The sequence below is a fragment of the Oncorhynchus mykiss genome, chromosome 13 (genome assembly GCF_013265735.2).
Source record: "Oncorhynchus mykiss isolate Arlee chromosome 13, USDA_OmykA_1.1, whole genome shotgun sequence".
NCBI classification, from domain to species: Eukaryota; Metazoa; Chordata; class Actinopteri; order Salmoniformes; family Salmonidae; genus Oncorhynchus; species Oncorhynchus mykiss.
Window position 1 is genome coordinate 67,902,264 of NC_048577.1, and position 27,245 is coordinate 67,929,508.

Here is a 27,245-nt window from a genome sequence, read left to right on the forward strand (position 1 = left end):
TATTAATGATTAACCTTAAAATGCAGTGGTCTGAATCAGAGTCACACAGTGTTGTTATTAATGATTAACCTTAAAATGCAGTGGTCTGAATCAGAGTCACACAGTGTTGTTATTAATGATTAACCTTGAAATGCAGTGGTCTGAATCAGAGTCACACAGTGTTGTTATTAATGATTAACCTTAAAATGCAGTGGTCTGAATCAGAGTCACACAGTGTTGTTATTAATGATTAACCTTGAAATGCAGTGGTCTGAATCAGGGTCACACAGTGTTGTTATTAATGATTAACCTTGAAATGCAGTGGTCTGAATCAGGGTCACACAGTGTTTGTTGGAAGTCTTAATTAAACAAATCTACTTTGAGACAAAGGTATCACCACAAACACATGGTTCTGGGCTTAAAGAAAGAAGACACCTGTACCATGTCAGATATGGAGTTGAAATACATTAAATGTTGAGTTGCATCCCAATATTACACTTTATATACATCACAGAAGACTGAAATATAACAAAACTATTTGGCCGAGAAACACCGGATTTTCAGCCTTAAAAAACAATTAATGTTTATTAATTATAAAAAATATGAATAACATTCCATCTTCGAGGTCACTAGGTAATCTGACTGCAGGAAAGCAGTAGCTACACAGTGATTGTGTAAACCCATGGCTTGAATACAAAGTGAATCAGTAACTAAAATGACACACAGGTTCTTGACATTGGGGAGGTGAATAAACTGTTCCCAACGTTTCTTTCTCAGCACAAAGGAAAATGTCTCAATGACTTGACATGTTCTGGTTGTGAATTCAGGCTACAAGGTAAGGATCCTGTGTGTAGAGACATTAAATGTCTGGTGTTATTTTAGTATAGTGTCTGACAGTAAAACACTCAGATGTAACAGTCCATTTCACCAGCTACGTGACAGTTCAATCATACAAAATGGCGCTAACTGGGTTAGGGTTAGGGAACATGTTGTTCATATATTCCTATATTCTGGTTATTTTACAATTTGTGTATGTTTTATGTATAAATTGTAAATCTTCTTTCAGAATATCAGAACATGTGTTGTTTTCTAAATTCCAATGAGCTCCTGCTTCCTGTGTAATTTGGTATGAAACCACTGAACAGACTTTTCTTAACATTAATATTATGAACTGAATTCAGTAACAGCATCATAATATCATACCTGTTGAACAAAGCAACACACTAGAATGAGAGAAATTATTATAAGAGAAAGTGAAACATTATTATTATTATTATTATATATTATATTGTTATTATTGTTATTATTGTTATTATTATTATTATTATTATTGTTATTATTATTAATATTATTATTAATATTATTATTGTTAGTTCCACTAGATGGATAAAAGGTGAACAATATCAATCACAACTACATGTTCATGTGATGCATTAAATCACCTGACTGTTTGGATGTGTCTGTTAGTAAATGTTTTATTTCTAAGAGATAATGAATAAAAGAGAACAATTGACCTTCAATAATTAGTTGTCACTGTGTTAACCACAACCAACATGTTGGATCTCTGTTTAGTTGTCACTGTGTTAACCACAACCAACATGTTGGATCTCTGTTTAGTTGTCACTGTGTTAACCACAACCAACATGTTGGATCTCTGTTTAGTTGTCACTGTGTTAACCACAACCAACATGTTGGATCTCTGTTTAGTTGTCACTGTGTTAACCACAACCAACATGTTGGATCTCTGTTTAGTTGTCACTGTGTTAACCACAACCAACATGTTGGATCTCTGTTTAGTTGTCACTGTGTTAACCACAACCAACATGTTGGATCTCTGTTTAGTTGTCACTGTGTTAACCACAACCAACATGTTGGATCTCTGTTTAGTTGTCACTGTGTTAACCACAACCAACATGTTGGATCTCTGTTTAGTTGTCACTGTGTTAACCACAACCAACATGTTGGATCTCTGTTTAGTTGTCACTGTGTTAACCACAACAACATGTTGGATCTCTGTTTAGGGGACAGTGCATTAAAATGAGTCTCTCTGGGAAGAGTGAGGAGGAGGTCCCTGCCCCTAAAATGAGTCTCTCTGGGGAGAGAGAGGAGGGGGGCCCTGCCTCTAAAATGAGTCTTTCAGGGGAACATGATACCAAAGCTAAGAGGTGAGATGACAATATTGTTTAAGAACTTATAGTTTGTTTCTAAAACGTTTTATCCACAATGTTTTTACATTTGTTATTTTGCATTAGAAATTATTGTTTATGGGAACCTTCATGTGTCTGTAAAATATTGTTGTTTTCAGATTTTAATTCATAGATTTTTGTGTATGAATTTTTGTTTTGCAAAACGCTATATAGCTAGAATTAAATGTTTGTATCCTGTATATTTGACTGTGATATGTGGATGTCGCACCAGCAAACACACTGGAATTTTAGCATGACACAATCATTTAGCCTACTCTTAATTATTGCCTAATATGTTGGCATGCATAACCTTGTTGTTTTTACTGTCTGAGTATACAGTATATATAGAATATATATAGAACCCTTTATAGGAGGTTAGGAAGTGTCTGAGTATACAGTATATATAGAATATATATAGAACCCTTTATAGGAGGTTAGGAAGTGTCTGAGTATACAGTATATATAGAATATATATAGAACCCTTTATAGGAGGTTAGGAAGTGAGGTTAGGAAGTGTCTGAGTATACAGTATATATAGAATATATATATAGAACCCTCTATAGGAGGTTAGGAAGTGTCTGAGTATACAGTATATATAGAATATATATAGAACCCTTTATAGGAGGTCAGGAAGTGTCTGAGTATACAGTATATATAGAATATATATATATAACCCTTTATAGGAGGTTAGGAAGTGTCTGAGTATACAGTATATATAGAACCCTTTATAGGAGGTTAGGAAGTGTCTGAGTATACTGTATATATAGAATATATATAGAACCCTTTATAGGAGGTTAGGAAGTGTCTGAGTATACAGTATATATAGAACCCTTTATAGGAGGTTAGGAAGTGTCTGAGTATACTGTATATATAGAATATATATAGAACCCTTTATAGGAGGTTAGGAAGTGTCTGAGTATACAGTATATATAGAATATATATAGAACCCTTTATAGGAGGTTAGCCTGTCTGAGTATACAGTATATATTTAACCCTTTATAGGAGGTTAGCCTGTCTTAGTATACAGTATATATTTAACCCTTTATAGGAGGTTAGGAAGTGTCTGAGTATACAGTGTATATATAGAATATATATAGAACCCTTTATAGGAGGTTAGGAAGTGTCTGAGTATACAGTGTATATATAGAATATATATAGAACCCTTTATAGGAGGTTAGGAAGTGTCTGAGTATACAGTATATATAGAATATATATAGAACCCTTTATAGGAGGTTAGGAAGTGTCTGAGTATACAGTATATATAGAATATATATAGAACCCTTTATAGGAGGTTAGGAAGTGTCTGAGTATACAGTATATATAGAACCCTTTATAGGAGGTTAGGAAGTGTCTGAGTATACAGTATATATAGAATATATATAGAACTCTTTATAGGAGGTTAGGAAGTGTCTGAGTATACAGTATATATAGAATATATATAGAACCCTTTATAGGAGGTTAGGAAGTGTCTGAGTATACAGTATATATAGAATATATATAGAACCCTTTATAGGAGGTTAGGAAGTGTCTGAGTATACAGTATATATAGATCCCTTTATAGGAGGTTAGGAAGTGTCTGAGTATACAGTATATATAGAATATATATAGAACCCTTTATAGGAGGTTAGGAAGTGTCTGAGTATACAGTATATATAGAATATATATAGAACCCTTTATAGGAGGTTAGGAAGTGTCTGAGTATACAGTATATATAGAATATATATAGAACTCTTTATAGGAGGTTAGGAAGTGTCTGAGTATACAGTATATATATAATATATATATAACCCTTTATAGGAGGTTAGGAAGTGTCTGAGTATACAGTATACCACCTAACTAAAACGTATGTCCCTGTCCTCTTTTTGAAGACGTGGCCAATTTAGACAGCCAGAAGACATTTTTTCATTAAGAAAAAGCACTTTTTTTTGACTACTTGTTGTTTCTAAATGGCTGCTGGGTAATTTGAAATGCATCGAAATGTTCGTTCGTAGGCATCGAATTGAGTGAAAAGCTGCGCAGTGTCACTGAGTTCGAAAACAAATTAATAAATCTAGCTAGTTGATTTGTAGATCTGATGCAGTTGCTACTTCAGATTATGAGCCAAGCAGGTGTTGTGAATGAGTTATGTAGTACCTACAGAAGGCCACAGGGAGGAGCAAGAGACCTATAAACCCATACTGTTTTTTACCTTTAAATCCCTAAACCTCACAATCAATCAAATGTATTTATAAAGCCCTTTTTACATCAGCATCTAACTCTACGTATTACCTATTTAGCATTAACCTGAACCCTAATTATTTTAGAAACTGGTTTAGTAATAATATTATGTTAGTAAATACCATTATAGTACTAAATAGCACTGATTATTTTGTTAATCAAAACCTGTCCCAGCATTTTGCTGTTATTGTTTTGTTATTTTATTATATTTATTATTGTAAGGCAGAACACTTGATCAACAAGACACATGTTTTATTTCTCAAATGTGTTTTGAACTGGGTGATCTAGCGACCTCTATGTGAAAGTCCAGCAATTGGCATATGAAAGGTGGGGTAGATTTGAGATCTAAGGAATTAACCAGAAAAATACACTTTATTTCTCAGCTGCCCCACCAATGTCTGTAGGTGAATTAATAACTTGTAATTGCAAAATGTCCAATAGACGGCAGCATAAGACCAAGAAGCATCAGTAACAGGCTACAAGCAGCAATATCATTGACATAAAATAGCATGCAACCACAGACTATATGTCCCATTATTTTCTAAAATGGTCACTTATTACTTTAGTTAGCTGTATATCTCCTATTAGGGCTGTGTTGCTTTTGGGTGAGAAAAAAAGTAACTATAGCAGGTATTGAATCCCAGGTAAATAATCACTAGTCAGAACCTCAACCTCAGTATACATTCATTATAAAAATCATCTTAATATCTGATATTGCGAGTAAACAACCTCGAGAGTGCGTCTTCCAGCCCTCTGATAAATTACATCATTCAACCCTCCCGGTTAGTAAATTTACCTCAACATGCCCCCGGAGAAGGCAGAGTAACGACACCAGCATTTTAGCGGGGCTGACAGACTGACTACAACGCTCGCGTCGCTAAATTCATTTCGTTATTAAAAATGACACACTGCTCTCGCGCGCCAACGAGCGTCTAGAAGTCAGTTCTATTTGTGACGCAGTTCGCGCTGCATCTCCTCATTGGTTTATAGAAGCAGGTACCCACGTGCCATCTCCTCATTGGTTTATAGAAGCAGGTACCCACGTGCCATCTCCTCATTGGTTTATAGAAGCAGGTACCCACGTGCCATCTCCTCATTGGTTTATAGAAGCAGGTACCCACGTGCCATCTCCTCATTGGTTTATAGAAGCAGGTACCCACGTGCCATCTCCTCATTGGTTTATAGAAGCAGGTACCTACGTGCCATCTCCTCATTGGTTTATAGAAGCAGTACCCACGTGCCATCTCCTCATTGGTTTATAGAAGCAGGTACCCACGTGCCATCTCCTCATTGGTTTATAGAAGCAGGTACCCACGTGCCATCTCCTCATTGGTTTATAGAAGCAGGTACCCACGTGCCATCTTATTTAGCAAAAAAACATAACTTAACATAAACATAACTTATTTAAACAATTAAAGCTAATTTACGAACATTTCTGAATATGAATATATAGCTTTTTGGAATGAAACTCTTATGTTTCTCTGAGCTCAGAGTAGTTGAGAGATGTAATGTTTGTCTCTGTTGTGTTGAAGTCCAATCAAGCAGGAGAGACCAGCCTTCCCTGTTCCCAGCTGTGTGTCCATGAAGAGTGACCGGTCTATGGAACCTCCTATAACGTTTAGAGAGGGAGACTTTTCTACTGAACAAAGGTAAGAATAACTCATGGGTCCTGGTCAGTGAGTTAAACAACACTGTCTCTAGTCATTTCTCCTCTTCATAATCCATAGGCTAATCATTTTGACCATTTTCATAGTCCTAAAACAACATTAAACAAACAGCACATTCCCTGTGTGTGTGTGTGTGTGTGTGTGTGTGTGTGTGTGTGTGTGTGTGTGTGTGTGTGTGTGTGTGTGTGTGTGTGTACTCCCTGGATGAGGAGATGTAATCTCATGTTTTGTCCACAGAAACCAACAGGAGAGATCAGAGTCAGAGATTCTCAGTGGTCAGTCTTCCCAGAGTCATCAAACAGACCTGGCCTCCATATTCAGTGTATGTGGTCCTGTTATGTACATTTTGTTTTTGTTTACCTCAAGCAAAGTTGCTCTGTCAATCATTCATTAATGTGTTAATGAGAAAGCATTTATTCTCTTGCTTAACTTATTTATTTGATTTATTTCAGTTGCTTGAAGAGAAAATTATGACATTTGTGAAGAACGAGCTGAAGATGTTCAAGAGGATTCTTAGTCCAGAACTCCCAGAAGGCTTTGAGAGTCAGAAGCAGGATAAGGAAGTGGTGGATGCTGAAGATGAGAAGCAGGAGAGCAGTGCCAGAGAGGGGGCTTTGAAGATCACACTGCACATCCTGAGGAAAATGAACCAGAAGGAGCTTGCTGACACACTGGAGAAATGTAAAATCTGTCTGCCTCATGTTGAATTATGTTTTATAACATTTAAAAGCTGTAGCTAAAGTACAGCTAAAGTAGCTGTGTAACTCAATGATATTGTAGCAGCCTTAACACTGTAATTTTTCAGAGTAAATAACTCACGGACACTAGAGAAGCTTTAACCAAGTTTAATTCTTACCAAAGGGTCGGTACAGCTGTTATTCAGACAACAAAACATCTGACACAAGCACTGATATTTAACCCTTTCTCCTAGGCTGAGTCTCCTCCTCCTTGTTATTCAGAGAACAAAACATCTGACACAAGCACTGATATTTAACCCTTTCTCCTAGGCTGAGTCTCCTCCTCCTTGTTATTCAGACGACAAAACATCTGACACAAGCACTGATATTTAACCCTTTCTCCTAGGCTGAGTCTCCTCCTCCTTGTTATTCAGACGACAAAACATCTGACACAAGCACTGATATTTAACCCTTTCTCCTAGGCTGAGTCTCCTCCTCCACAGCCTAACAGCCAATGTATCTCTGTTGCTATACAAACATTAGTGATATCTGTTCTTCCTCACTTCATATGACCCCCCTCCATCACTAATCCATGACTCTCTCCCCTTATCAATGCCTGCCACATGTAATCACTTCCCTGCACCAACACATTCCAAGCTTAGTGCACTATATACCTTCCTCCTATAACCATTACCTTCTGGTGTAGACCCTCCACTATATACCTTCCTCCTATAACCATTAACTTCTAGTGTAGACCCTCCACTATATACCTTCCTCCTATAACCATTACCTTCTGGTGTAGACCCTCCACTATATACCTTCCTCCTACAGATACCCATTACCTTCTGGTGTAGACCCTCCACTATATACCTTCCTCCTATAACCATTACCTTCTGGTCTAGACCCTCCACTATATACCTTCCTCCTATAACCATTACCTTCTGGTCTAGACCCTCCACTCTATACCTTCCTCCTATAACCATTACCTTCTGGTGTAGACCCTCCACTATATACCTTCCTCCTATAACCATTACCTTCTGGTGTAGACCCTCCACTATATACCTTCCTCCTATAACCATTACCTTCTGGTGTAGACCCTCCACTATATACCTTCCTCCTATAACCAGTACCTTCTGGTGTAGACCCTCCACTATATACCTTCCTCCTACAGATACCCATTACCTTCTGGGGTAGACCCTCCACTATATACCTTCCTCCTATACCCATTACCTTCTGATGTAGCCCCTCCACTATATACCTTCCTCCTATAACCATTTCCTTCTGGTGTAGACCCTCCACTATATACCTTCCTCCTATAACCATTACCTTCTGGTGTAGACCCTCCACTATATACCTTCCTCCTATAACCATTTCCTTCTGGTGTAGACCCTCCACTATATACCTTCCTCCTATAACCATTACCTTCTGGTGTAGACCCTCCACTATATACCTTCCTCCTACAGATACCCATTAACTTCTGGTGTAGACCCTCCACTATATAACTTCCTCCTACAGATACCCATTACCTTCTGGTGTAGACCCTCCACTATATACCTTCCTCCTACAGATACCCATTACCTTCTGGTGTAGACCCTCCACTATATACCTTCCTCCTACAGATACCCATTAACTTCTGGTGTAGACTCTCCACTATATACCTTCCTCCTACAGATACCCATTACCTTCTGGTGTAGACCCTCCACTATATACCTTCCTCCTATAACCATTACCTTCTGGTCAAGACCCTCCACTATATACCTTCCTCCTACAGATACCCATTACCTTCTGCTGTAGACCCTCCAGTATATACCTTCCTCCTATAACCATTACCTTATAGTGTAGACCCTCTACTATATACCTTCCTCCTACAGATAGCCGTTACCTTCTGGTGTAGACCCTCCACTATATACCTTCCTCCTACAGATACCCATTACCTTCTGCTGTAGACCCTCCAGTATATACCTTCCTCCTATAACCATTACCTTCTGGTGTAGACCCTCCACTATATACCTTCCTCCTACAGATACCCATTACCTTCTGCTGTAGACCCTCCACTATAAACCTTCCTCCTACAGATACCCATTACCTTCTGGTGTAGACCCTCCACTATATACCTTCCTCCTATAACCATTACCTTCTGGTGTAGACCCTCCACTATATACCTTCCTCCTATAACCATTACCTTCTGGTGTAGACCCTCCACTATATACCTTCCTCCTATAACCATTACCTTCTGGTGTAGACCCTCCACTATATACCTTCCTCCTACAGATACCCATTACCTTCTGGTGTAGACCCTCCACTATATACCTTCCTCCTATAATCATTATCTTCTGGTGTAGACCTTCTAAACCTCAGCAGTCCTTCAGTGACATGAATATTCTCAAAACAACACCTAGTGACCTCATGAAGTAGCGGCAGGGATGTGCTGTGTTGATTGATTGAGAGAGAGAGAGAGAGATTTAATAATATAAGTCACACCAGTCTGTAATGCATTCTAAAAACATTTACAGATTTAGACAGTCAGTTACGGGAATAAATTATCATAATTTACAACTTTATAACAGTCCTTCAATATTGTAGGCATTAAGATAGATGTAATATTAATATCCTCTGTGTAATTTCTTCATTCAGATGAGCTTGCTGTGATTTGCCAACGTGAACTCAAATCTAATCTAAAGAAGAAGTTTCAATGTGTATTTGAGGGGATCGCTAAACAAGGAAACCCAACACTTCTCAATAAGATCTACACAGAGCTCTACATCACAGAGGGTGGAACAGGAGAGGTCAATAATGAACATGAGCTGAGACAGATTGAGACAACAACCAGGAAACAAGCAAGACCAGAGACTGCAGTCAAATGTAACGACATCTTTAAACCCTTAACTGGACAAGACAAACCTATCAGAACTGTGCTGACAAAGGGAGTCGCTGGCATTGGAAAAACAGTCTCTGTGCAGAAGTTCATTCTGGACTGGGCTGAAGGAAAAGCAAATCAGGATGTCCAATTTGTATTTTCATTCCCTTTTCGGGTGCTGAATTTGATGAAAGAGGACAAACACACTTTGATTGAACTTCTTAATCACTTCTCAATGGAAACCAAACAATCAAGAATCTCCAACTACGACAAGTACAAAGTTCTGTTTATCTTTGATGGTCTGGATGAGTGCCGACTGCCCCTAGACTTCCAGAAGAACAAGATCAGTTGTGACGTCACAGAGTCAACCTCAGTGGATGTTCTGCTGACAAATCTCATCAGGGGAAATCTGCTTCCCTCTGCTCTCCTCTGGATAACTACCCGACCTGCAGCAGCCAATAAGATCCCTTCAGGGTGTGTTAACCAGGTGACAGAGGTACGAGGGTTTAATGACCCACAGAAGGAGGAGTACTTCAGGAAGAGATTCAGTGCCGAGGACCTGGCCAGCAGAATCATCTCACACATAAAGACATCAAGGAGCCTCCACATCATGTGCCACATTCCAGTCTTCTGTTGGATTTCTGCAACAGTCCTTGAACACATGCTGAAACATAAGATAGAAGAGATGCCCAAGACTCTGACTGAGATGTACACACACCTTGTGGAGTTTTATACCAAGCAGAAGAATGAAAAGTATCTTGGGAAAGAAGAGACAGGTCCACACTGGAATAAAGAGAGCATTCTGTCACTGGGAAAACTGGCTTTTCAACAGCTTGTGAATGGCAATCTGATTTTCTATGAAGAAGACCTGAAGGAGGCTGGCATTGATGTCAATGAAGCCTCAGTGTACTCAGGATTGTGCACACAGCTCTTTAAAGAGGAATGTGGGCTGTACCAGGACACGGTGTACTGCTTTGTTCATCTGAGCATTCAGGAGTTTCTGGCTGCTGTATATGTGTTCCTCTCATTCATCAACAACAATGAGAATCTAATGGCCGAACCGCAATCAACATCCAGGAAACTTTCTGTGCTGTTCAGAGACAAGCCTAAATTTACAGTCTTCAAGAGTGCTGTGGATAAAGCCTTACAAAGTGAGACGGGAAACCTGGACCTTTTCCTCCGCTTCCTTCTGGGCCTCTCACTGGAGTCCAATCAGAAGCACTTACGAGGTCTACTGACAAAGACAAGAAGCAGCTCAAAGACCCATGGAGAAACAGTCAAGTACATCAAGGAGAAGATCAGGGAGAATCCCTCTCCAGAGAGGAGCATCAATCTGTTCCACTGTCTGAATGAACTGAATGACCATTCTCTAGTGGAGCAGATCCAAAGCTTCCTGAGCTCAGGAAGTCTCTCAAAACCCAACCTATCACCTGCACAGTGGTCAGCTCTGGTCTTTGTGTTGCTGACTTCAGAAAAGGAGCTGGATGTGTTTGACCTGAAGAAATACTCCAGATCAGAGGAAGGTCTTCTGAGGCTGCTGCCAGTGGTCAAAGCCTCCAGAGCTGTTCTGTGAGTAAATAAAATTACATTTAAGAACTAATCATCAGGAAGAAATATTCAGTTTAGAGAAAAATATATATTATAATATGTATATAATATTATATTGAAAAACACATTGAATTAATGCATTGATTTTCACATTAGTATAACAATATGACCATACAATTCTAGGAAACGGAAGAGGAATCTATATGTTGTTTGAGAGAATAAACCAAATGCATCTACCATTGTCCTTCTACACTACTGGTGTTAAATTAACAGTGTGTTTGTGAAGTCATGATGATCTCTTTGTCAGGCTGTCAGGCTGTGGAGTCACAGAGGAAGGCTGTGCTTCTCTGGTCTCAGCCCTGAGGTCAAACCCCTCACACCTGAGAGAGCTGGACCTGAGTAACAATGACCTGAAGGATTCAGGAGTGAAGCTGCTCTCTGCTGGACTGGGGAATCCCCACTGTAAACTGGAGACTCTGAGGTCAGTATTCCTGTAGTTGGTCAACAAGTGATAACTGTTCATCAGATCCACATGTGTTTACCAGACACACATAGGTTATGGTGAGAGGTTAGTATGTTTTGTTGTTGCCTCTGTTACTGGTAATGGTGAGAGGTTAGCATGTTTTGTTGTAGCCTCTGTTATTGGTAATGGTGAGAGGTTAGCATGTTTTGTTGTAGTCTCTGTTATTGGTGATGGTGAGAGGTTAGCATGTTTTGTTGTAGTCTCTGTTATTGGTAATGGTGAGAGGTTAGCATGTTTTGTTGTAGCCTCTGTTATTGGTAATGGTGAGAGGTTAGTATGTTTTGTTGTAGCCTCTGTTATTGGTAATGGTGAGAGGTTAGCATGTTTTGTTGTAGTCTGTTATTGGTAATGGTGAGAGGTTGGCATGTTTTGTTGTTGCCTCTGTTACTGGTAATGGTGAGAGGTTAGCATGTTTTGTTGTAGCCTCTGTTATTGGTAATGGTGAGAGGTTAGCATGCTTTATTGTAGTCTGTTATTGGTTATCGTGAGAGGTTAGCATGTTTTGTTGTAGCCTCTGTTATTGGTAATGGTGAGAGGTTAGCATGTTTTGTTGTAGCCTCTTATTGGTAATGGTGAGAGGTTAGCATGTTTTGTTGTAGTCTCTGTTTTTGGTTATGGTGAGAGGTTAGTACGTTTTGTTGTATCCTCTGTTATTGGTAATGGTGAGAGGTTAGCATGTTTTGTTGTAGTCTGTTATTGGTAATGGTGAGAGGTTAGCATGTTTTGTTGTAGTCTGTTATTGGTAATGGTGAGAGGTTAGCATGTTTTGTTGTAGTCTGTTATTGGTAATGGTGAGAGGTTAGCATGTTTTGTTGTAGCCTCCGTTATTGGTAATGGTGAGAGGTTAGCATGTTTTGTTGTAGTCTGTTATTGGTAATGGTGAGAGGTTAGCATGTTTTGTTGTAGTCTGTTATTGGTAATGGTGAGAGGTTAGCATGTTTTGTTGTCGCCTCTGTTATTGGTAATGGTGAGAGGTTAGCATGTTTTGTTGTAGTCTGTTATTGGTAATGGTGAGAGGTTAGCATGTTTTGTTGTAGCCTCTGTTATTGGTAATGGTTAGAGGTTAGCATGTTTTGTTGTAGCCTCTGTTATTGGTAATGGTGAGAGGTTAGCATGTTTTGTTGTAGCCTCTGTTATTGGTAATGGTGAGAGGTTAGCATGTTTTGTTGTTGCCTCTGTTATTGGTAATGGTGAGAGGTTAGCATGTTTTGTTGTAGCCTCTGTAACTTTCTCACTCATTATTATTCATGATTCATTCATGATCTTTCTCAGTCAAGGCGTCACTGGCTTGATGTCTCATTGTGTTCGAGGAATAAGGGACCAGATATATATTTCACAGTGATACTTCACTGTCTAAATAGATATGGTGTGGACTGTATACTCAATACAATCTAAATCTGATACCTCACTGTCTAAATAGATATGGTGTGGACTGTATACTCAATACAATCTAAATCTGATACCTCACTGTCTAAATAGATATGGTGAGGACTGTATACTCAATACAATCTAAATCTGATACCTCACTGTCTAAATAGATATGGTGTGGACTGTATACTCAATACAATCTAAATCTGATACCTCACTGTCTAAATAGATATGGTGTGGACTGTATACTCAATACAATCTAAATCTGATACCTCACTGTCTAAATAGATATGTTGTGGACTGTATGCTCAATACAATCTAAATCTGATTCCTCACTGTCTAAATAGATATGGTGTGGACTGTATACTCAATACAATCTAAATCTGATACCTCACTGTCTAAATAGATATGGTGTGGACTGTATACTCAATACAATCTAAATCTGATACCTCACTGTCTGTCTTCTGACTGATACTGCTTTTTAAACTGGTCTGGTCAGTCTACTATAATATTTGTACTATGTATTTTTCTATCTGCAGGCAATACTTTGATCATTTGTCATTTCAAATAATGATACATTAGTTTATGAATAGATATGGAAGGTTTCAGGACACTGATATATCTGAATATGTTGAAAAAATATACTGCCACTATTTTCACCACCAAAGAATAGCAGTGTGATTTTAATATGATTTGACTCTTTGTCAGGCTGTCAGGGTGTCTAGTCACAGAGGAAGGATGTGCTTCTCTGGTCTCAGCTCTGAGGTCAAACCCCTCACACCTGAGAGAGCTGGACCTGAGCTACAATCACCCAGGAGACTCAGGAGTCAGACAGCTCTCTGCTGGACTGGAGGATCCACACTGCAGACTGGAGAAACTCAAGTATGTAGAGGGTTTATGTCAATGTTCATATCAGACATGTTTGACTTATCAGGCTAGTTAAGACAAACATTCTGACCACCACTTGGAGAAAGTTATATGCTGTGTGTGTGTGTGTGTGTGTGTGTGTGTGTGTGTGTGTGTGTGTGTGTGTGTGTGTGTGTGTGTGTGTGTGTGTGTGTGTGTGTGTGTGTGTGTGTGTGTGTGTGTATGTGTGAGTTCAGGTGTATCCCTCAATGACTGTCTGTTCTTCTGCTTACCGCTACAGTGTGGAACATGGTGGAGAGAACAGAATGAAACCTGGGCTTAGAAAATGTGAGTGTTGACTGCTGTGAAGAATATGACTAAGAATAAGTCTTAATTCAAGTTAAGTCAAAGTCAAAGACCAACATCATTACTGACTTGGTCATATTAAATATCAGCTGTAGTTCTACAGAAGGAGAAATCAGGGACACCAAAGTTTACAAAGAGTTGCTTTGACAATCTGTGTGTGTGTGTGTGTGTGAGTCCTGTGTGTGTGTCCAGTTTGTCTGTGTGTGTCCTGTGTGTGTGTGTGTGTGTGTGTGTGTGATTAATGGGAATAAGTGTGTTTTATATTACCATACAGTATAACATATGATCATTCAACAAGTCTCAAGTTACCTTAACTTCTCCTTTTGATACATAGAAACATCTACATTAAATGAATTAGTGAAAAGTGAGTTAACATTCTAATGTGAATGATGATGATTTCTAATATTGTGTCTGGTTTCATCCATCAGATGTCTGTGATCTCACACTGGACCCAAACACAGTAAACAGACTCCTCTCTCTGTCTGAGGAGAACAGAAAGGTGACATGTAGGACAGAGGAGCAGCCGTATCCTGATCACCCAGAGAGATTTGAGTACTGTGGACAGGTTCTGTGTAGAGAGGGTCTGACTGGGCGCTGTTACTGGGAGGTAGAGTGGAGTGGGAGGGCTGTTATAGGAGTGACATATAAAGGAATCAGCAGGAGAGGAGATGTTGAGGACTGTTGGCTTGGATGGAATAACAAGTCCTGGAGTCTGATCTGCTCTGACAACAGTTACTCTGCCTGGCACAATAATAAACCCACTACCATAGACGTCCTCTACTCCAGCTCCCACAGAGTAGGAGTGTATCTGGACTGGCCAGCCGGCACTCTGTCCTTCTATAGAGCCTCCTCTGACACACTGACCCACCTGATCACATTCACCTCCACATTCACTGAGCCCCTCTATCCAGGGTTTAGGGTTCATGTTGACTCCTCAGTGTCCCTGAAATAATGTAAATAATAACCACACACACACACACTGGACTCACACACACACTGGACTCACACACACACAACACACAAAAACACAAACACACACACACACACACACTGAACACACACACACACACACTGAACACACACACACACTGGACACACACACACACACTGGACTCACAAACACACACACATACTGGACAAAAACACACACACACACACTGGACACACACACAGACTGGATACACACTGGACACACACACACACACTGGACTCACAAACACACACACACATACTGGACAAAAACACACAAACACACACACACACAGTGGACACACACACACACTGGATACACACTGGACACACACACACACACTGGACTCACAAACACACACACACATACTGGACAAAAACACACAAACACACACACACACACTGGACACACACACACTGGACACACACACACACACATGCGCGTCTTCCTATAATTGTGACCTTGACCCAGGACCTCTTACAATAACATGTATTTTATGTTGAATAACAAATTGTACAATTATATATAATTATATATGGACATACGCTCCATAGTTATATAATTATATATGGACATATGCTCCATAGTTGTATAATTATATATGGACATACGCTCCATAGTTGTATAATTATATCTGGACATACGCTCCATAGTTGTATAATTATATATGGACATACGCTCCATAGTTGTATAATTATATATGGACATACGCTCCATAGTTGTATAATTATATCTGGACATACTCTCCATAGTTGTATAATTATATATGGACATATGCTCCATAGTTGTATAATTATATATGGACATACGCTCCATAGTTGTATAATTATATATGGACATACGCTCCATAGTTGTATAATTATATATGGACATACACTCCATAGTTGTATAATTATATCTGGACATACGCTCCATAGTTGTATAATTATATATGGACATACACTCCATAGTTGTATAATTATATCTGGACATACGCTCCATAGTTGTATAATTATATATGGACATACGCTCCATAGTTGTATAATTATATATGGACATACACTCCATAGTTGTATAATTATATCTGGACATACTGTCACACCCTGGTCAAAGTATTTTGTGTTTATCTTTATTTATTTGGTCAGGCCAGGGTGTGGCATGGGTTTTTGTATGTGGTGTGTATTTATGGGGATTGTAGCTAGTGGGGTGTTCTAGCTAAGTCTATGGCTGTCTGAAGTGGTTCTCAATCAGAGGCAGGTGTTTATCGTTGTCTCTGATTGGGAACCATATTTAGGCAGCCATATTCTTTGAGTTTGTCGTGGGTGATTGTCCTTTGTGTCCTTATTGTTAGTTTGCACCAGTTTAGGCTGTTTCGGTTTTCATTACGTTTATTATTTTGCACTGTTTGTATTTAGATTCGTGTTGCTATAGTCAATAAACATGGATCGTAATCTACACGCCGCATTTTGGTCCGACTCTCCTTCTCATCAAGAAAACCGTTACAGAATCACCCACCACAAAGGGACCAAGCAGCGTGTCAACAGGCAGGAACAGCCCAAAGTGGAGTACAGTATGGACTATACTTCTTGGGAGGAGATAGACAGGTGGGCGGTCGACCCAGGGAGAGTGCCGGAGCCCGCCTGGGATTCGATGGAGCAGTGCGCGGAAGGATATAGGAGAATGGAGTTTGCGAAGCAAGCAAGGCGGCGCGGACGGAGGCCCCATTGTCAGCCCCAAAAATTTCTTGGGGGGGGGGGCTCAGGGAGAGTGTGGCAGAGTCAGGAGCCAGACCTGAGCCAACTCTCCCTGTTTATCGTGAGGAGCCAAGGAGGAGACCAGAACCAGAGCCGGTGTTGGAGGTGAGCGAAACAGAGACTGTGAAGGAGTTAATGGGGAAATTGGAGGAGAGAGAAATGAGGGAGTTGCTGTGTTGGTGTTTTAAACATGTAATTCGCCCGACGGAGCGTGTCGGGGATTTGATGGCACCTGGGTCAGCGCTCCATACTCGTCCTGAGGTGCGTGTTAGTCGGCTGGTGAAGATGGTGCCAGTCTCACGTACCAGGCCTCCTGTGCACCTCCCTAGCCTTGCACGTCCTGTGCCAGCACCGCTCTCAAGATCTCCAGTACGCCTTCACGGTCTAACCCATCCTGTGCCACCTCCACACCCCAGCCCTCCGGTAGCAGCTCCCCGCACCAGGCTTCCTGTGCGTGTCCTCGGCCCAGTACCACCAGTGCCAGCACCACGCATCAGGCCTACAGTGCGCCTCGCCTGTCCAGCGCTGTCGGAGCCCTCCTCCTCTCCAGCGCTGTCGGAGTCTCCCGCCTGTTTAGCGCTGTTAGAGCCTTCCTTCTCTACAGCGCTGCCGGAGTCTCCCGCCTGTTCAGAACTGCCAGTTAGCATAGAGCTGCCAGTTAGCATAGAGCTGCCAGTTAGCATAGAGCTGCCAGTTAGCATAGAGCTGCCAGTTAGCATAGAGCTGCCAGTTAGCTTAGAGCTGCCAGTCTGCATGGAGCTGCCAGTCTGCATGGAGCTGCCAGTCTGCATAGAGCTGCCAGTCTGCATGGAGCTGCCAGTCTGCAAGGAGCCGCCAGAGCTGCCTGTCTGCAGGATGCCGCCAGAGCTGCCAGTCTGCAAGGAGCCGCCAGAGCTGCCAGTCTGCAAGGAGCCGCCAGAGCTGCCAGTCTGCAAGGAGCCGCCAGAGCTGCCAGTTAGCATGGAGCAGCCAGGGCCGCCAGTCAGCATGGAGCAGCCAGGGCCGCCAGTCAGCATGGAGCAGCCAGTCAGCATGGAGCAGCCAGAGCAGCCAGTCGACCAGACTCTTCCAGAGCTGCCAGTCGACCAGACTCTTCCAGAGCTGCCAGTCGACCAGACTCTTCCAGAGCTGCCAGTCGACCAGACTCTTCCAGAGCTGCCAGTCGACCAGACTCTTCCAGAGCTGCCAGTCGACCAGACTCTTCCAGATCTGCCAGTCGACCAGACTCTTCCAGATCTGCCAGTCGACCAGACTCTTCCAGATCTGCCAGTCGACCAGACTCTTCCAGATCTGCCAGTCGACCAGACTCTTCCAGATCTGCCAGTCGACCAGACTCTTCCAGATCTGCCAGTCGACCAGACTCTTCCAGATCTGCCAGTCGACCAGACTCTTCCAGATCTGCCAGTCGACCAGACTCTTCCAGATCTGCCAGTCGACCAGGATCTGCCGAAACCACCAGCCAGCCAGGTAGATTCATCAACCTTCCTGAGCTTCCTCTCACTCCTGAGCTTCCCCTCAGTCCCGAGCTGCCCCTCAGTCCCGAGCTGCCCCTCAGTCCCGATCTGCTCCTCAGTCCAGTGGGGTTCTGGGTGAGGACTACTAGGCCATGGTCGGCGGCGAGGGTGGACTATCCAGGGACGCGAGGAGAAGGGACTAAGACATTGATTGAGTGGGGTCCACGTCCCGCGCCGGAGCCGCCACCATGGACAGACGCCCACCCGGACCCTCCCTATTGTTTTGAGGTGCGTTCGGGAGTCCGCACCTTAGGGGGGGGGTTCTGTCACACCCTGGTCAAAGTATTTTGTGTTTATCTTTTATTTATTTGGTCAGGCCAGGGTGTGGCATGGGTTTTTGTATGTGGTGTGTATTTATGGGGATTGTAGCTAGTGGGGTGTTCTAGCTAAGTCTATGGCTGTCTGAAGTGGTTCTCAATCAGAGGCAGGTGTTTATCGTTGTCTCTGATTGGGAACCATATTTAGGCAGCCATATTCTTTGAGTTTGTCGTGGGTGATTGTCCTTTGTGTCCTTAGTGTTAGTTTGCACCAGTTTAGGCTGTTTCGGTTTTCATTACATTTATTATTTTGCACTGTTTGTATTTAGATTCGTGTTGCTATAGTCAATAAACATGGATCGTAATCTACACGCCGCATTTTGGTCCGACTCTCCTTCTCATCAAGAAAACCGTTACACATACGCTCCATAGTTGTATAATTATATCTGGACATACGCTCCATAGTTGTATAATTATATATGGACATACTCTCCATAGTTGTATAATTATATCTGGACATACGCTCCATAGTTGTATAATTATATCTGGACATACGCTCCATAGTTGTATAATTATATATGGACATACGCTCCATAGTTGTATAATTATATCTGGACATACGCTCCATAGTTGTACAATTATATATGGACATACGCTCCATAGTTGTATAATTATATCTGGACATACGCTCCATAGTTGTATAATTATATCTGGACATACGCTCCATAGTTGTATAATTATATATGGACATACGCTCCATAGTTGTATAATTATATATGGACATACGCTCCATAGTTGTATAATTATATATGGACATACGCTCCATAGTTGTATAATTATATATGGACATACGCTCCATAGTTGTATAATTATATATGGACATACGCTCCATAGTTGTACAAGTATACAAGGATATATTGTACTTTTCATAATAAAACATACTTGAAACAAGAAAAGGCTGTTAATTGTGAAAACAGTTTGTTTATTGATTTAACGTTTCCTCTGTCAGGTTGATGTTGACCTGCGACTGGTTGAAACAAGAAAAGGCTGTTAATTGTGAAAACAGTTTGTTTATTGATTTAACGTTTCCTCTGTCAGGTTGATGTTGACCTGCGACTGGTTGAAACAAGAAAAGGCTGTTAATTGTGAAAACAGTTTGTTTATTGATTTTACGTTTCCTCTGTCAGGTTGATGTTAACCTGCGACTGGTTGAAACAAGAAAAGGCTGTTAATTGTGAAAACAGTTTGTTTATTGATTTAACGTTTCCTCTGTCAGGTTGATGTTAACCTGCGACTGGTTGAAACATGAAACAAATATGAAATGAAATACAAAACAATTAAATATGTGAAATAGAATTAAAGAGTGTTGTAATGCAGGGTTACTATAGCAACATAGTGTTGTAATGCAGGGTCACTATAGCAACAGAGTGTTGTAATGCAGGGTCACTATAGCAACATAGTGTTGTGAGGCAGGGTCACTATAGCAACAGTGTTGTAATGCAGGGTCACTATAGCAACAGAGTGTTGTAATGCAGGGTCACTATAGCAACATAGTGTTGTGAGGCAGGGTCACTATAGCAACGTAGTGTTGTTCTCTGCCCTCTCTGCTCCCTCTCTCTCTGCCCTCTCTGCTCCCTCTCTCTCTGCTCTCTTTTCTCTTCTCTCACTCTCTGCTCTCTCACTCTCTCTCTCTGCCCTCTCTGCTCTCTCTTCTCTCTCACTTCCTCTGATCTCTCTGCTTTCTCTCTCTCCCTCTGCTCTCTCTATGCTCTCTCTGCCCTCTGCTCTCCCTGATCTGTCTCTCTGCTCTCAGCTCTCTCTTCTCTCTGTTCTCTGCTCTCTCTCTGCTCTCTCTCTCTTTTCTCTGCTCTCTCTGCTCTCTTTCTGCTCTCGTTATCTGCTCTTACTCTCTCTGCCCTCTGCTCTCTCGTCTCTGTTCTCTGCTCTCTCTCTCTCTCTCTACCTTTGCTCTCTCTGCTCTCTGCTATCTCTCTGTTCTCTGCTCTCTCTCTCCCTCTGCTCCCTCTGCTCTCTGTACTCTCTGCTCTGCTGCTCTCTATTTTATCTGCTCTCTCTGCTCTCTCTGCTCTCCCTCTCTGCGCTCTCTGCGCTCTCTGCGCTCTCTGCGCTCTCTGCCCTCTCTGCTCTCTCTCTGCTCTCTGCTCTCTGCTCTCTCTCTGCTCGCTCTCTCTCTCTGCTCGCTCTCTGCTCTCTCTGCTCTCCGCTCTCTCTCTGCTCTCTCAGCCTGCTCTCTGCTCGCTCTCTCTCTACTATCTCTCTCCCTCTGCTCTCTCACTCTGCTCTCTCTCTCGGCTCTCTGCTCTCTCTCTCTGCCTCTCTTTCTGCTCTCTGCTCTCTCTCTCTACGCTCTCTTTCTGCCCTCTCTGCTCTCTCTCTCTGTTCTTTCTCCCTCTGCTCTCTTCTCTCTCCCTCTGCCTTCTCTATTTGCTCTCTCTGCTTTCTCGCTTTTCTCTGCTCTCTCTCTCTGCTCTCTCTCTTTCTGCTCTTGTTATCTGCTGTCTCTCTCTGCTCTCTCTCCCTCTGTTCTCTCTGCTCTCTCTGTTCTCTGCTCTCTCTGCTCTTCTCTCTCTCTGTTTTCTTCTCTCTCTGCCCTTTGTTCTTTCTGCTCTCTATTCTCTGCTCTCTCTACCCACTCTCTCTGTTCTCTGCTCTACAATATGAATAACATTCCACCATGAGGTCACTAGGTAATAATGATACAATATGAATAACATTCCACCATGAGGCCACTAGGTAATAATGATACAATATGAATAACATTCCACCATGAGGTCACTAGGTAATAATGATACAATATGAATAACATTCCACCATGAGGTCACTAGGTAATAATGATACAATATGAATAACATTCCACCATGAGGTCACTAGGTAATAATGATACAATATGAATAACATTCCACCATGAGGTCACTAGGTAATAATGATACAATATGAATAACATTCCACCATGAGGTCACTAGGTAATAATGATACAATATGAATAACATTCCACCATGAGGTCACTAGGTAATAATGATACAATATGAATAACATTCCACCATGAGGTCACTAGGTAATCTGACTGCAGGAAAGCAGTAGCTACACAGCGATGTTATTGTAAACCCAAGGCTTTTCTGGTAAACAGGTTAAACTGGGTTTCTGATGATGCTGACATGGGGTCAGAGCCACTAAACTTTAACAGAAATGATGGAGTCCTAAATTAATCAGTAACAAAAATTACACAACGTTTCCTGACATTGGGGAGGTGAATAAACTGTTCCCAAGGTTTCATTCTCAACACAAAGGAAACTCTCACTGACTTGACATGTTCTGGTTTTGAATTCAGGCTGCAAGGTAAGGATCCTACCAGGGATTATTCATGTAGGATGTTGGTAGAATGTTGAAGTTGGGATAATACGGATCCTACCGGGGGTTATTCATGTAGGATGTTGGTAGAAAGTTGAAGATACAGAGCCACTTGTCATCAGGAAGGTGCACTCTCAGCAGAACCGAAAATATTTCAATGTCTTGACATGTTCTGGTTGTGAATTCAGGCTACAAGGTAAGACTCTTCCCAGGGATTATTGTAAAGTGTGTAGAGACATTAAATGTCTGGTGTAATGTTAGTATAGTGAATGACAGTAAAACACTCAGATGTAACAGTCCATTTCACCTGGGACAGCTACGTGACAGTTCAATCATACAAAATGGCGCTAACTGGGTGTAGTCAAGTCACATTATAACATGTTGTTCATATAGCTAACTGGGTGTAGTCAAGTCACATTATAACATGTTGTTCATATAGCTAACTGGGTGGAGTCAAGTCACATTATAACATGTTGTTCATATAGCTAACTGGGTGTAGTCAAGTCACATTATAACATGTTGTTCATATAGCTAACTGGGTGTAGTCAAGTCACATTATAACATGTTGTTCATATAGCTAACTGGGTGTAGTCAAGTCACATTCAAAAACATGTTGTTCATATAGCTAACTGGGTGTAGTCAAGTCACATTATAACATGTTGTTCATATAGCTAACTGGGTGTAGCCAAGTCACATTATAACATGTTGTTCATATAGCTAACTGGGTGTAGCCAAGTCACATTATAACATGTTGTTCATATAGCTAACTGGGTGTAGTCAAGTCACATTCAAAAACATGTTGTTCATATAGCTAACTGGGTGTAGTCAAGTCACATTATAACATGTTGTTCATATAGCTAACTGGGCGTAGGCAAGTCACATTCAATAACATGTTGTTCATATAGCTAACTGGGTGTAGTCAAGTCACATTATAACATGTTGTTCATATAGCTAACTGGGCGTAGGCAATGAAATGAAAAACATATTGTTCATATATTCGTATATTCTGGATATTTTACAATTTGTATATTTTTTCATGTATTATAGTTCAATGACATGTTGGATCTCTGTTTAGGGGTCATTGCTCGAAAATGAGTCTCTCTGGGGAGAGAGAGGAGGGGGGCCATGCCTCGAAAATGAGTCTCTCTGGGGAGAGAGAGGAGGGTGGCCATGCCTCTAAAATGAGTCTCTCTGGGGAGAGAGAGGAGGGCGGCGATGCCTCAAAAATGAGTCTCTCTGGGAAACATGACACCAAAGCTAAGAGGTGAGATTACAATTTTGTTTAAGAATTTATGAAGAGTTTATATCCAAAACGCTATATCCATAATTTTTTCACATTTGTGTTTTTTCATCAGAAATTAAGTCTTCTGGGTACCTTCATGTGTAAAATATTACTTTTCTAAGATATATTTTAGTGTCTGATATTTTCTCCTAAACGTCAACTGAACGGCACAGAGACCCCATTCAAATGTGTGCAGATTCATTACATCTTCAGCTGGAAACACTAAGTGATGTTGTCCGTCTGTGACCAAGAGAAAGTGGTCTTAGTTCAATTCTAGGAAATGATTTAGTATTTATTTTCATTTTGGGGGCTGAACATCACAGTGAATATTGTTACATCACAGCAAGATGAAACTAATATTGTTACATTCTTTAGATTCTCCCGTTTCATTTGATCTATAGAGCCCCACAGTGAAGGTGTCATAATACCCATAAAACCTAGCGGTCAAACAGGGAAATGTTCCAATAGTTTTATAGAGCCCCACAGTGGAGGTGTTATAATACCCATAACACCTAGTGGTCAAACAGGGAAATTGTTCCAATAGTTTTATAGAGCCCCACAGTGGAGGTGTTATATTACCCATAACACCTAGTGGTCAAACAGGGAAATGGTTCCAATAGTTTTATAGAGCCCCACAGTGGAGGTGTTATAATACCCATAACACCTAGCGGTCAAACAGGAAAAAGGTTCCAATAGTTTTATAGAGCCCCACAGTGGAGGTGTTATAATACCCATAACACCTAGTGGTCAAACAGGGAAATGTTTCCAATAGTTTTATAGAGCCCCACAGTGGAGGTGTTATAATACCCATAACACCTAGTGTTTAAACAGGGAAATGGTTCCAATAGTTTTATAGAGCCCCACAGTGGAGGTGTTATAATACCCATAACACCTAGTGGTCAAACAGGGAATTGTAGAAACACTTGAGCCTTTTGGATGGACACTTCTAATGTAACACAATAATCAGCAGTGGTGCTGCAGTGGTGCTGCAGTGGTGCCTGGGTAATATCACTGGGGAAGACATGGTACAACACATGTGTTGTGATAATAGTGGGTAATATCACTGGGGAAGACATGGTACACCACATGTGTTGTGATAATAGTGGGTAATATAGTGGGTAATATCACTGGGGAAGACATATTACAACACATGTGTTGTGATAATAGTGGGTAATATCACTGGGGAAGACATGGTACAACACATGTGTTGTGATAATAGTGGGTAATATCACTGGGGAAGACATGGTACAACACATGTGTTGTGATAATAGTGGGTAATATCACTGGGGAAGACATCGTACAACACATGTGTTGTGATAATAGTGGGTAATATAGTGGGTAATATCACTGGGGAAGACATGGTACAACACATGTGTTGTGATAATTGCATTGTTTGCTCTATAACCTGCTAGTTCATATGCTTTGTAACCATGATATATAAGCCTAAGGCCCAGACAATAAGAAGACACAGTGGCAGATTCAACCACACCTTTGTTTCATCACTAAATCAGAGAGTCTGTCCGGTGGAGTCCACAACACATATTGCATTTAACAGACAGATACAACTAAAAGATACCAACAACTATTTAGTCTAATCAACGTAAGCTACATATGTGGCAGTCCATGGTTCTGATTTATGTCTGTGTGTGTGTTTGTGTGTGTCAGCAGATTTCTCTACTTGTTGTTGATGTTGAAATTCAACTCACGGTCACTCGAAGTCAAACTTAAATGAATCATTTAGTTAACTGGAGAGGTTTAAACCACCTCAATGCGCCACAGTAGAGAAGAGATAGCACCCTGTCACAGTCACCTGCATGGACCAAAACAGAGTGAGCGAAGAGATGGCACCCTGTCACAGTCACCTGCATGGACCAAAACAGAGTGAGAGAAGAGATGGCACCCTGTCACAGTCACCTGCATGGACCAAAACAGAGTGAGAGAAGAGATGGCACCCTGTCACAGTCACCTGCATGGACCAAAACAGAGTGAGAGAAGAGATGGCACCCTGTCACAGTCACCTGCATGGACCAAAACAGAGTGAGAGAAGAGATGGCACCCTGTCACAGTCACCTGCATGGACCAAAACAGAGTGAGAGAAGAGATTCAACAAAATCTCAGAAGAACAAAACGGTCTACCACCCTGTCATACTGTTTCATTTGTTATTTAACCTTTATTTAACCAGGTAGGCTAGTTGAGAACACCTTTATTTAAGCAGGTAGGCTAGTTGAGAACACCTTTATTTAACCAGGTAGGCTAGTTGAGAACACCTTTATTTAACCAGGTAGGCTAGTTGAGAACACCTTTATTTAACCAGGTAGGCTAGTTGAGAACAAGTTCTCATTTACAACAGCGACCTGGCCAAGATAAAGCAAAGCAGTTCGACACAAACAACGACACAGAGTTACACATGGAATGAACCAACATACAAGCAATAATGATCCAGTAGTGAGTCATTTAGCAGACGGTCTGATCCAGTAGTGAGTCATTTAGCAGACGCTCTGATCCAGTAGTGAGTCATTTAGCAGACGCTCTGATCCAGTAGTGAGTCATTTAGCAGACGCTCTGATCCAGTAGTGAGTCATTTAGCAGACGCTCTGATCCAGTAGTGAATAATTTAGCTGACGCTCTGATCCAGTAGTGAGTCATTTAGCAGGCGCTCTGATCCAGTAATGAGTAATTTAGCAGACGCTCTGATTCAGTAATGAGTCATTTAGCAGATGGTCTGATCCAGTAATGAGTCATTTAGCAGACGGTCTGATACAGTAATGAGTCAATTAGCAGACGCTTTGATCCAGTATTGAGTCATTTAGCAGACGGTCTGATCCAGTAATGAGTCATTTAGCAGACGCTCTGATCCAGTAATGAGTCATTTAGCAGACGGTCTGATCCAGTAGTGAGTCATTTAGCAGACGCTCTGATCCAGTAGTGAGTCATTTAGCAGACGGTCTTATCCAGTAATGAGTCATTTAGCAGACACTTCAACGGCTCAGACACGAGAGGTATGTGGCAGAGTCTACAGTCAATCACGGACCTCAGAAAGAAAACCAGCCCAGTGGCGGACCATGATGTCCTGCTCCCAGACAAACTAAACAACTACTTGGTTCGCTTTGAGGACAATACAATGCCAACGACACGGCCCGCTACCAAAACCTGTGGGCTCTTCTTCACTGCAGCCAACGTGAGTAAAGCATTTAAACGTGTTAACCCTCGCAAGGCTGCCGGCCCAGACGGCATCCCCAGCCGCGCCCTCAGAGCATGCGCAGACCAGCTGGCCGGTGTGTTTACGGACATATTCAATCAATCCTTTTCCCAGTCTGCTGTTCCCACATGCTTCAAGAGGGCCACCATTGTTCCTGTTCTCAAGAAAGCTAACGTCACTAAGCTAAATGACTACCGCCCCGTAGCACTCACTTCCGTCATCATGAAGTGCTTTGAGAGACTAGTCAAGGACCATATCACCTCCACCCTACCTGACACCCTAGACCCACTCCAATTTGCTTACCACCCCAATAAGTCCACAGACGACGCAATCGCAATCACACTGCACACCGCCCTAACCCATCTGGACAAGAGGAATACCTATGTAAGAATGCTGTTCATCGATTACAGCTCATCATTTAACACCATAGTACCCTCCAAACTCGCCATTAAGCTTGAGACCCTGGGTCTCGACCCCGCCTTGTGCAACTGGGTTCTGGACTTCCTGACGGGCCGCACCCAGGTGGTGAGAGTAGGTAACAACATCTCCACCCCGCTGATCCTCAACACTGGGGCCCCACAAGGGTGCGTTCTGAGCCCTCTCCTGTACTCCCTGTTCACCCACGACTGCGTGGCCATGCACGCCTCCAACGCAATCATCAAGTTTGCAGACGACACTACAGTGGT

The 27,245-nt window shown here is 41.6% G+C and overlaps 1 protein-coding gene across 1 annotated transcript in view; it reads left to right on the forward strand.

Moving 5' to 3' along the window:
- Positions 1-704: 704 nt before the first annotated feature.
- LOC110485296 (NLR family CARD domain-containing protein 3-like) overlaps positions 705-27,245 on the forward strand; it is a 373,592-nt gene continuing 347,051 nt past the window's right edge. The window contains exons 1-3 of the mRNA XM_036942522.1: positions 705-814; positions 2,001-2,144; positions 5,915-6,031. Of these exons, the coding sequence (XP_036798417.1) occupies positions 2,017-2,144; positions 5,915-6,031 (245 nt within the window). The 5' untranslated portion in view covers positions 705-814; positions 2,001-2,016. The remainder of the gene's footprint in view (positions 815-2,000; positions 2,145-5,914; positions 6,032-27,245) is intronic.